The sequence below is a fragment of the Crinia signifera genome, chromosome 1 (assembly GCF_055691185.1).
Source record: "Crinia signifera chromosome 1, ASM5569118v1, whole genome shotgun sequence".
NCBI classification, from domain to species: Eukaryota; Metazoa; Chordata; class Amphibia; order Anura; family Myobatrachidae; genus Crinia; species Crinia signifera.
Window position 1 is genome coordinate 34,624,685 of NC_139217.1, and position 13,104 is coordinate 34,637,788.

General features: G+C 42.2%; 1 protein-coding gene across 1 annotated transcript in view; it reads left to right on the forward strand.

Moving 5' to 3' along the window:
* The window catches only part of LOC146070741 (vomeronasal type-2 receptor 26-like), a 52,853-nt gene extending 48,056 nt beyond the window's left edge, over positions 1-4,797 (forward strand). The window contains exon 7 of the mRNA XM_083179403.1: positions 4,715-4,797. Within this exon, the coding sequence (XP_083035529.1) occupies positions 4,715-4,797 (83 nt within the window). The remainder of the gene's footprint in view (positions 1-4,714) is intronic.
* The last annotated feature ends 8,307 nt before the right edge of the window (positions 4,798-13,104 follow it).

A 13,104-nucleotide genomic window follows, 5' to 3' on the forward strand; every position in this document is an offset into this window, starting at 1 on the left:
TTTATACAAAAAAAAAAGAAAAAAAGAAAGGGGTGGGGGAAGGGAAGACCATGCACAAATGAAGGAGGTGTGGCAGGTATCCACTGCTACAATATATTCTTCCTGACTACTGAAGATATATACAACAATAATTTTCTACAACCGACTGAAATTTTTGAAGTAACTGGCAAAAATCCCAAAACAGCCCATACTGGTGTTAGCAGTAAATAAGTTACCAAGTGATCCTCTGCAAATTGTCTCACTGTTATCCAAAATCTTTGATTAGTTGTACATTCCCATAAACAATAGTATTGGTTTGTGTCAGAATGATTACAATTAGGACATGTTGAAGAATTGGTGAAACCCATTAAACTAGAACGATGAGGAGATAAATATCCTCTGTAAAATATTTTTAAAAAACATATCTTTATAAGATGTTTCTGATATTGTTTTAGTAGAGTACAATAGAGTTTTTAAAATAGTCTTTTCGTCTATTTTTGGGAAGTGTGTCCGCCACCTAGTGATACCTGTTTGGAATTGACCAGTATAATAAGGTTCCCTCAGTATTTAATAAAAGTAAGTTATGGCTTTTCTGGAGTAGCTTACGTTCAAAAGAGCTTTATCAAGTTGGTTGTCCCAATCAGTATTACTTAAAAAAGTTATCACCTCATTGGCATAATGTTGAGCCTGGACATAGGTGTATGGTTTTTTTGTTTCTTGGTTTGCAAGTTGTCTAACAGAGCGAATTCCCTGTGAACACCATGAATGAAAAGGTTGTGTTGCTAATCCATGTTGGAAATAATTATAACACAAAAATAGGAGATTTAAAGAATATAGAGTATGCAATTTAGCTTTATTACGTATCGTGTGCCATATAGACCATGTAGACATAAGGAGAGAATTTTCCAATACTTGCGTGGGTAATTCATACTAAGGTAAGTGTAAAAGGCATGTTAAATTGAGGGCAGGGAGGAGCTGTTGATCCATTGTATAATTAGCTTATTGATCTTTCTGGTGAATCCAATCTTTAATGTATCTACATATGACTGTTTGATTTTATAGTTTAATATTAGATATTAATCCCTCCCTTTATTCTAGTACTCTGTAGTATTTTTAGGATAATTCTCTGCCTTTTTTTTGACCATTTGAAATTTCTAAAAAGATCTGTATTTTTTTCCCCATCAGATAGAGTAAGAATAAGTGGGAGAACCTGGAGTGGATATAGGAGCTTTGGAAAAGTGATTAATTAAATTAGCTCTACCTAAATATGACAACTGCAAATGTTGCCAACCCTTGAATTCCGCTCCGATCTTTGTAATAATTGAGGTTATGTTTGCATAATAAATTTTCTGAATATTCTTAGTTAATGTTATTCCTAAATATTGCATCTGGGAAGAAGCCCACTTCAGACCTCCAAGAGAAATATCTGATCTAAATGGGTGACTGCCCAATGCCAAAGCCTTTCACTTTGAAACACTAATCTTAAATCCCGAAAGCAAACCATATTGATGAAGAGTATCAAACAAAGGTTCTAGGCTTGTCTCGGGATTAGAGAAAAATATTAGCAGGTCATCCACAAAGGCTTTCATTTTCAGTTCCTGAGACCCAATTTTTGCTCCCTGCAAAACCGTCCATTGTTGTAAGTGGCGTAGTAAGGGATCTAAGATTAAAAAACAAAGGTGACAATGGACAGCCTTTTTTTTTTTTTAATTGAGTAATTTTTTTTTTTTTTTTTTCCACAAATCAAACATAACTACAACTTAAACAAGTGAAAAATAAAAAAAGATAGAAATTAAATATAAAATAAAATAAAAAATAAAAATTACAAACATTTATATGACTATCACAAGATAATCAATTATATATTACATTAACAATATCTTATTTATGGGAATAATATAAATTTTCTCTTGTAATTACTTTAACCTAAAAGAATCATATTCATATATTAACTTTTAGAACACCGCAAACATCAATTATCCTGAGAAACCATAAAAGGCCACAGTTAGCTATATTGAATATATAGATATAAAGAATGATCTGTATAACCCCCCCCCCAAAAAAAAAAAAATGTTGAAAAACAAACAAAAAAACAAAAACAACACAATCAAAAACACAGCCTTAATTAATTAATGAATTGTTGTGGGGATGCATATTTTGAAGAAAGCCATCGACACCAAATACGATTAAATTTGGATTCAGTCTTACGAGTTATATATAAATATCTCTCATGCTGCACTGTAGCATTAACCAAAGAAGTCCAGGCCTTAAAGTCAGGTCCCGAGGAAGCCATCCAGAGTCTGGCTAGGCAGACTTTAGCCAACATACATAGATTAATTGCATACTGCCTAGTATGTTTATCCAGGACATCATCTCCAGACACCCCAAGGCAACACAACTTAGGTGTTAGACTACTATGGGGTATTCCTGTAACAGTCATAGCTTGGGTCACCTGATCCCAGAATGGTTTCACCATTGGGCAGTCCCACAATAAATGCCAAAAGGTTCCTGAGCTACCCTGACATTTAGGGCATACATCTGAAGTCCTCCCACCAAATTTTTACCATTCTAGATGGAGTCAGATAAGTTCTATGTAAAATGAACAATTGAATTTGCTGAAATCTAACCAAAGCAGTAGATTCCCGAGGACAAGCAAGTGCCTCACTCCATTCGTCCCCAGACAACCTACCCACTTCCATTTCCGCTGTAGACTTGGTAAGTCAGTGGAGTGATGATATGTTAGAAGGAAGGAGACAATGGACAGCCTTGCCGCGTTCCCCACTGCAGTACCAAGGATTTGCCAAGAAGACCGTTAACCAATAGCCTAGTAGAAGGTTTGTGGTATAAATATTTAATTAGGCTTATAAAGGGAAGATCAAAACCTCTACAATCTAATTTTCTGAAGAGATATTCCCATAAAATTTTGTTGAAGGCCTTCTCTGCATCTAATCTCAACAACACTGGATTTGGCAGCATTATTGGACCAGGAAGCTATTACTGCTATGGCCGAACAAATTCCCAAAACAGAATGACGATCTGTTAAAATCTAATTGATGTGCGGTCAGGAGGTTTGGGATCATTCCCCTCAATCTATTGGATAATATTTTAGTTAATATTTTATAGTCCTGATTTAGGAGTGCAATTGGCCTGTATGATTCTAGCTTAGAAATATCGGTACTTGTTTCCTAGCACGGCGGCAACGATTTTCAATCGTATGGCATCTTCTGCATTATATCGCATCGCATGCCATATAGCCCCATGCGATGCAATGCGATTTTAAATTGTATAAGCACCCTAATGGGTGTTTTCAATGTTAAATGCCCCCCCTACACGATGTTTAATTGTATAAACACCCTATTGGGTGCTTACCATGTTAAATGCACCCCCACACTACCCCCACTATGAACGCCAACCCGAAGCGTGGCGAGTACAGTGAGCCACAAGGGGCGGCGGTATGCGTCCTCTGAATTTTTCATACCCCCAGTATCCACGTTGGCGAGGAGTTGATTTTATATAGTCTGGCGAGCGCAGCGAGCCAAACAGCCCGAAGTGTGGCGAGGGGACGCGTATTACTTTACATGTATTCCGCATCCCCTCACCGTGCTTCAGGCTCGGTGGCTCGTTGCGCTCGCCACACTATCTAAAATCAACTCCACGGCGATGTGGATAGTGGGGGTATGAAAAGGTCGGATGACGCGTACCGCCACCCCTCGCGGGCTCGCTGAGCTCGCCACGCTTCGGGTTGGCGTTGATAGTGGGGGTGCTTTTATTATTGTAAGCACCCATTACGGTGCTTATACAATTAATAATCTTATAGGGGGCCATTTTACATTGAAAGCACCCATTAGGGTTCTTAAACAATTTAAAATCGTATACCATCGCATTGTATGCCATTGAATGCCATATACAATGGTATACGATTTTAAATTGTATAACATCGGGTGCCATCGCGTTGCATCGCATCGCGTCACATACCATTGTAAGGCTTATGGTATACGATGCGATGGGCGCCGTGCTAGGAAACAAGTACTAAAATATCTTTATCTGGTTTAGGTAGTAGAAATGTTATGGCTTCATTGAAATATGAATAAGGTTACTTGTTATCAAATATTTCTTGATATAATGAAGTAAGTGTTGAGATTATATCAGTCTTCAAAATTTTCTAATAATTGGCATATAATCTGACAGGATCAGGTGCTTTATTTAATTTGAGGGATTCAGTAGCCATAACGATTTCTGTTATTTGTGTATTAGCACGGCGCCCTATTTGCATATGTACGACACCGTAGGAAAACACTTTACCATATACTTCTATGAGATGCAAAGAGATTTTAGGCACCCCCCACTATCCACTCCACCCTGAAGCGTGGCCAGCGCAGCGAGCCCCGCGAGAGGCGGCGGAACGCATCCTCCCGACCTTTTCATACCCCCACTATCCACGTCGGCGTGGACTTGATTTTATGGTACTTGTGTATTAGCACGGCGCCCTATTTGCATATGTACGGCACCGTAAGGGGCATCGCATTGCATGCGTTTTTTGCATGCGTTTTTTTGCATGCAATGCTATTTATTTATTTATGTGATCGCATCGCACGCAAAAAACCACATGCGATGCGATGCAATTTTCTTACACAGAATCACCCACTAAGCAATTTGCTTAGTGGGCGCAATGATAATACACAAGTACCCAATTTCTTGTTCTATGATTTTATCATTTGTGTCCTTGTCAATCTAGGTAAACCTATAATTTACAAAAAGTCTTCAATATCTTTCAAGTTGGGTTCACTGGCGTTGTCCATGAAGATCCATGAAGTGTGATTCCAATCATTTAAAAATTTTGGAGTGGAAAGTAAGTACCGCCCCAGTTCTTTGATCACATAATTTAGTGTTGTAACATTTTTTCGTTAATTGTTTAGCCATAAATGCCAATAGTCATCCCGACCTGCTACCCCAATGGTAATATTGATTTTTCATATAGTCAGTTGTATTCTTGCAATAGAATAACTTCCAGTAGACCCTTATCCTGAAGATACAGTATGTGAACTTATTGTCTTCAGTTGTGTTGGTTAAGTAATTATGGTGTGATGTACATAGTTTATTGGTTAGAGAGTGTAATTGTTCCATTTTTTTCCTTGTTACATCTGTCCACATACAAAATGATGGGACCACGCATAACTGCTTTTGATGTCTCCCAAATATACAAGTAAAGAAGGATTCTTCCAGAAGAAAGTCATCTATTCTTGTAAAAGTATCATGAACTCATGAGTGGTAAGTATATTCCCTGCTGGAGCCATTCTGTACTCTCCATACATCAAGTAGAGCATGTGTGGAACATAAAAAGGATATGCCTTCTCTATGATTAGAAGAGGAATTCGCTGAGGCTTTATAGGTGAACATCATGTAATGAGTTCATATCTCCCTCTATAATTAAATGAGGTGTGGCATTATGCATTAGTATATTAGATATAGATTGATGTGAAATTTTGGGTATTTGGGTTATTAGGTGCATATAAGTTAAGTAACGTGAAAGATTCTCTATATATTGTTACATTTAACAAAAAGGATCTGCCTTCTGGGTCGGCTATCATGTTAGTAATCTCATAATCTAGTTTTCTCTTAAATATTATATCTACTCCTCATTTTTTCTTATTATAAGAGGCGGGTACACTCTCCCCAAGCCAGGGACTTTTTAGTGTTGAATCCAAATTTTTAAGCCAGTGAGTTTCCTGTAAAAACATGGGGTGAGATTTAATAGGATGAGACATTCAGAAAGTGAGAGATTTTGTGAGAAAGCTCCAGTTTTTTTAAAGCGGCAATCATTTACACAGCAAAATCAAACTGGTTTTGCAGTATAAATGATTGCCGCTTTAAAAAAACTGGCGATTTCTCACAAAATCTCTCACTTTCTGAATGTCTCATCCTATTAAATCTCACCCATGATATCTGAATTAGGGCATTTTAAGTATGTAAGGACTTTACGTCTCTTGATTGTGGAATGTAAGCCAGCCACATTCCATAACAAAAGTCTAAACAATTTGGAGGTAACCTGCGGAATCTTCAAAATTGGTGGTTGGCTCATCATCATCCCACCCCACATTTAAAAGAGACAATGGCCCTTATTCTGATCTGGGCGGTACGGCCCGCGTGCGGCCGTACCGCCGATGTTTTCGCTCTGCACATGCGCAGAGGTCACTCTGCACATGTGCAGGGGAATTTGCCGCACAAAAATTTAATACGCCGCAAAGGGGGCGTATAGGGGCGTGAGGGGCTTCATACCCTCATTTCCCTATGCATACGCCCCGCGTTTCATGGGCGTTCCCATGCAAACGCGGGGCGTATGCATGGTAATGAGGCTATGACGCCAGTGATGGGGGCGGAAAGCTGACATCGCCGGATGTCAGTTCTCCGCCCCCATACAAGCTTTCACACGGACGATTGTCCGTGTGGTCTCAGCTTGCGGGAGCTGGTGGGGCGTGCGGCCCTGCCTTCGATGGTCGCAGACCATCGAATGCAGGGGGCAGCTCCCACCATGGTGGAGGCGTACGCCCCACCATTTTCATGCGGATCGCCAGCCGTCCGTGTACGGACGGCCGTGGCGAGCCGTATTGTGGGCGGGGATTGGTTTGTGCGGCCGGAGCACCGTATGCGGCTCCGGCCGCACAGATCTGAATAAGGGCCAATGTGCCAATGAAAATAAATATATGCCTCATCTGCTCTGTCCCAGCCAGCAGAGCACGTGATAGGAATCAGAACGTCAGGGAACCAACACTTGGACACGCCTATGATAGGAATGAGAAGGGAAAAAGAAAAAGAGAAAAAGGTACTTGTTTCCTATCTGGGCGCCCGCTACGTTAATTGCGCACCATGCTATTCTCCGTATAAAAATCGGATCGCATCGCATCGGATACCACAAATGCACATACACGATATTGAACGATGCGATGCGATCCAATTTTGTTCCCGCTTTTATGGTTGGCCCATAGGATGGCCCATCTGTAACACTACTGTATTTATTTACCCTTCAAAGCCCTCCCCTTGTCACATCTGCACAGAAACACAGAAAATAATGTGTTTTCATATGTACATGCTTATCCTGCCCCCTTCACTTTCTGCACAGTTACACATTACATCATCATTATCAGTGTCATGACACTGGTAAGCCGGCCCAAGCCGGCCCCCTGTCACATCTGTACATTGAAATCTTTGTGGGTTTGTTGGTGATAAGAGAGGTTGATATTGTGAGAGCTGCTGATTATTGACAGATAATTTCTTGAATTTTTGCTGGAGTTTTAATTTACTGCTGATTATTTACTTATTATTTATTGGAATTTGGACTGAGTTTGAATTTCCAGACTTCTTTTACTGCTTCCAGTATCCAGCTGAATTCTATTGGTGAGTTACTGAATTATTAATAACATGGATAAAATGTAGCTTATGAAGTGTAATCGAGTATACAGTGTCATAGAATTGCGGATATGTATAAGCAGCTAATAGTGGATAAAATATATTACAGATAAAGTACTGATGCTGGATTTATCATTTTATTTTATTAGCGTTTTTTTCTGAGATGGCATCTGCCACTAATTTGTTTACACTGCCTAAATCGGAGGAGGATGCGATTACTTTTTTCCAAGGCTGTAGTCTGATCCCTTCCGTAATGCAATGTGAAAACGGGCATAATATGAAGATGTCTGTCCGAGAGATGAAGTGGCGCTGCCACGTTAAAGTGTGCCGCAAAAAAGTGAGCGTCCGTGCCACCTGGTGTTTTCCAGGAAGCCGCATGCCTCTTGTCATCATGGCAAGATTTATTTATTCCTGGACCAAGGAGCTCACTTCTATCCAGTATTGTGAGGAAGAACATTTCATGTACAAGAAGACTGCTGTCCTCTTTAACTGCACTATGAGAGAGGCCTGCACTTGTGACCTCCTGTCGCAGCCACAGCGCAGGATTGGTGGTCCAGGAAGGATCGTGGAAGTAGATGAATCATTATTCGTCAAGAGAAAATACAATGTTGGCCGGATGCTCCCACAGCAGTGGGTTTTTGGGGGCATCTGCCGTGAGACAGGCCAGTGTTTCTTATGTATGGTGGATCGGAGGGATGCGGCCACATTGGTGGCCGCCATTATTGAAAACATTGAGCCTGGGACTGAAATCTACAGCGACTGCTGGAGGGGCTATACGACCCATGAACTGACGCAAGCAGGTTATTTTCATGCACAAGTAAACCATAGGTTCAATTTTGTGGACCCAAATACAGGTGTGCATACGCAAAACATCGAACGTATGTGGGGTGAGTGCAAGTGGCGCAACAAACGACACAGAGGAACAGCACGCCACATGCTAAAATCATATCTACAGGAGTTCATTTGGAGACAGACATTGGGCAGGGATAATATTTTTCAAAGGGCACTTTTTGCATTAACCCTCCTCCGTAAGGATGAATAATCCATTAATTGATCTGTCTGCCTTTAAAGTTCAATATTAATAACATAATAATAAAAAAATCATTGTTAAAGCAGGTCATCTTTACTGTCTCAGATGTATGATATGATTGATAGGGTATGATATGCTTGATAACAATGTTTCCCTCCACCCCTTTCCACCCCTTTCCACCCCCCCCCCCCCCCACTGGCCTTGACTTCACGATGTGTGGTGAGTGCAGTAAAGTAATTTGCGTCACCTTGCGCAGTCACGCTGCGCTCGCCACACTTCTGCCAAACATGTATAGTGGGGGGCTAAAGGGGGGGTGGAGTATGGTGGAGGATTGTGGATGGGGGGTTTTGGTTGTGGTTGGGGTGAGCAGTGGGGGGCTGGGGTATGGGGTGTGCTGGGGTATAGAGCACATTACAAATATAGTGTAATATTAAATTGAGTGTGGTCGCATCTTATGCCAAAATCTTATGGCATAAGATGCGATGAGACACGATTTCTTATCGTTTCCCATAGGTTTAATATGTTAAGTCAGTCGTCTCAGCCAATACATTTAGCTATGAAATCGCGTCGCGTCGCATCGCATCGTCTGTATAGAGGCGACGCGACGCGATTTCACGCCCTCTTGTCAATCACATTGTACAGGCGCCAAAACGTACATGAAACCAGGAAATAACAACACACACTGCGCAGACATAATCGGTGGCTGGCTCCCTGCCTGACTTAAAATAAGTAAGTACTTAGATGTGTAATCCAGCACATAGCTGGCCGTGGGGGAGATATGGGGGTGGGGGGATGGGGGTGGGGGAGGCATGCACAGGGTGGGGGACATGTTTATGTGGCTGTGGGGAGGGGGGGGGTGGGTTTGTTGGGGGGTGAGGTGGGGCTGTGGGGGATATAGAGTTAAAGGTCGACATGACTTAAAGCCAACATAGGCCAAGGTCGACATGGGTTTAGGTCAACAGTCATTAGGTTGACAGGAGTTTTTCACTGTATATTGAGCCGACATGTGCCAACAGGCAGTATTTCATGCCCTACAATGCACTAGGACGTTATTGTAGAAGAAAATAGTGTGTGCAGTTCAACTTCAACTGTCTCCATGTTGACTGTGTCAACATTTCCCCCCCAAAAAAGTGAAAAACTCCTGTCGACCTAATGCCTGTTGACCTAAACCCATGTCGACCTTGGCCTATGTTGGCCTTAAGTCATGTCGACCTTCAACCCTGTCGACCTTACGGTGTCGACTTAATAAATGTAGACCTAAGTCTGGTATAAGGACCAAAAAAGTTGATTGCAATTTTTAGTGGACTGATAATGGCAATTTACCGCCCCATTACCAACGACACCACCACTATCCACGTGATCCTGAAGCGTGGCGAGCGCAGCGAGCCCCACGAGGGGCGGCGGTACGCGTCCTCCGACTTTTTCATACCCCCACTATCCACGTCGGCGTGGAGTTGAGAATAGAATAGTGTGGCGAGCGCAGCGAGCCACCGAGCCCGAAGCGTGGCGAGCGCAGCGAGCCCCGCGAGGGGACGCCTGTGAAGCCTGCGAGGGGACACGGATACCTTCACAGGTATCCGTGTCCCCTCGCAGGCTTCACAGGTATCCGCGTCCGCTCGCCACGCTTCGGGCTCAGTGGCTCGCTGCGCTCGCCACACTATTCTATTCTCAACTCCACGCCGACGTGGATAGTGGGGGTATGAAAAAGTCGGAGGACGCGTACCGCCGCCCCTCGCGGGGCTCGCTGCGCTCGCCACGCTTCGGGATCACGTGGATAGTGGTGGTGTCGTTGGTAATGGGGGTATTTCAACCATCATGGGGGGGGGGTTGCTATTAAAATGGGGTGTTTTGTGTTGATTGATGTTCAATGTAAAAATTGGGTCAATCGCATCGATCACATGCCTTAAACTTAAGCCATGCAATCAACCCGATGGACACCGTGCTAGGAAACAAGTACCAAATTCTGTAATGACAAATATCAGACGATGTGATGTTTTCATGATGTAATGACACAACACGTTACTGTTCCCATTTATTTTACTGATAGAGTAGCATGTACTGCAATGTATTTCTATTGTACTTGCTTTTTGAAATTGTACAGGCATATTAAATGTAAACATTCTATTTACTATTTTTAGACGCTGTTTACAGTGAAGAGAGCGGATTGTGGTTTTGTGTGAAATTGCACGATTTCCTGTGAAAGGTAATTTTTTATTCAAATGTATTCCGCATCCCATTACTGCACTCGCCATGCTTTGGACTCATAATCTGCGTCCGCCGTCCACGCTTCATGCTCAGTGGCTCGCTGCACTCGCAACACTTTCTATTCTCATACACCATGCCGATGTGGATAGTGGGGGTATGAAAAGGTTGGAGGACACGTACCGCCGCCCCTTGCCACGCTTCGGGTTGGTGTTGATGGTGGCGATGGTGTTAATAATGGTGTGGAGGAGCCTTCACAATAGGGATACATTTTTAATTTTATGGACACATTTGTGTGATTTAACTATTTTAATTGCCATTGGACTGCATAACATGCTGCTTTGTAGCATACTAAGCTATGCGAAGCAGTGCAATGTTGTGTGATAGAAATCCATGGCACTGTGTTACAATTCCTATTCCATTGTAATAACAAATTGTTTGTAATATGAACATTTAACAGTGCATTCCATGATTACATGAAGCAATGTTTTTGTTTTCTTTGCATTTTTTTAGACATGCCACGCACTTACAGTAATAAATTCTGGTCTGGATTCCTTGCAATCTACAAGGAGAACAGCTGCCTTTGGAATATGGATAATCCGGACTATCGTAACCAGGGAATGCGGAATCGGGCATATAACAAATTAGTTGATTACAGCAAACGGAAAAACAGTGCTGCAGACTGTAAATGGGTTCGGCGTAAGCTGACAAATATGAGGACTGTGCTAGTGAAGGAGCACAAAAAAGTATTGGATTCACAGCGTTCAGAAGACGAGACTGTTCCCCGTTACAAGCCGAAATTGTGGTACTACGAGGAAATGAAGTTTGTCGTGGAACAGACACCAGGGAGAACACCAGAGGGAAGTTGTACGGAGGATGCCTCTCGCTGCAGTGATTCTGAGAGTGCGGACGTAGTAAGTGTTTCATATGACATTTATTGTGTGTGACCAACTGTAAATTTGAATGTTTATTTCATTATGTTTTTTTTTTTCCACTAGCAATTTTCCCCTGAGCCACAAGAAGAAGCTGGTGAGCAAGCGGAAGCAGCGCCTCCTCCTCCTCGGGAGGCTTCAACAACAACTGCTGCTCCCTCAAGGAGGCGAAGGAGGAGAGAAACCTCCCAGCCAACCAGCTCTCTTTCTAGTGGACAACAGTGTTGCTGTATATATGCGGAGGAAGCACGGAAAAATCCACCAGATTATTTCCAACATTTTGGAAATCACATCATCGGTGAGATGCGTAATATGGATCCATACCAGTTCCGCATCTTCAAGCGTCTAGTGCATGTTGGTATGATCCGCGCATCAGACAAGACTTTGACTGATGCGTGTGAAATCGTACCAAATGCTACTACCCCCAGTCAATTGCCCCCACCACCCCAATACCCACATCCACATCCTATGTACTATGCGCCGGTTAATCCTCCACCTCCCCCTTCTTTTTATACGCCGGGACCCCATATACCATCTACCTCTGCCACTGACCCCTCGACATTGTGTATACATCTTTGGTGAGTACACAATCCCCTGCCTCAGATGATGCGCATTTATCTTAAATTCTCCCCAATTTGGCATTTTTATATTTTTCCAAAATAATCATACAGCAATGCTTTTGTTGTTCTCCCTGTGTTTGTTTCAACGACATTATTTATTTCCTCTGGTGTACCACAATTTCGGCTTTTTAGGGACACAGTCCCGAAGTTCTGAACGTTGTGAATCCATACTTTTTGTGGTCCTTCACGAAGCACTGTTTCTCATATTTGTTGCTTATGCTGAACCCATGTGCAGTTTGCGGCACTGTTTGTATGCCCGATTCCAAGTTCTGTGGTTACAGTAGTCCCTTCCCCAAAGGCAGCTGTTCTCTGCTTATTTTGCAAGGAATCCAGACCAGGGCCTGAAATGGTTATTTAAAAAAAAAAAAATTAATTCAAATAAAATATTTGAATGAAATAAATGTGTCGACTGAATTTTTTCTTAAAATTGTATTGAAATAATTAATAAAATTGTGAATTTTCCCTTGGGTACCAAAGTGTCTTCCCTTGATTCCCAAGTGCCACCCTTCCATCCACTCCGATCCGATACAAAATGTAGTCGGATCGGATCGGACGACATCGTACAGCATTGTGCACCGCATGCGATGCGATCCGATTTAAAATTAAATCGGATCGGATCGGATAGCATCGTATGCCATCGTACATCATCGAGTACCGAATCCGATGCGATGCGATCCGATTTCATTACGGTGCCGTACGTAGAAAACCTTGGCGCCCAGATAGGAAACAAGTACCGAGAAAAAATACTACCAAATTGCTAACGGCTTTAACAGTAAATGAAACATCTTCAATATACTACTTATCATATCCAGATAGAGCAAATAACGATACATCAAATTCAGCACCACATAAGGTGGTGTCACTAACAATATTTATCATATTGACATAAACCTTCAACCACTTGGGGTGGGTTATTGTCTGGGGTGGATTGATCTAT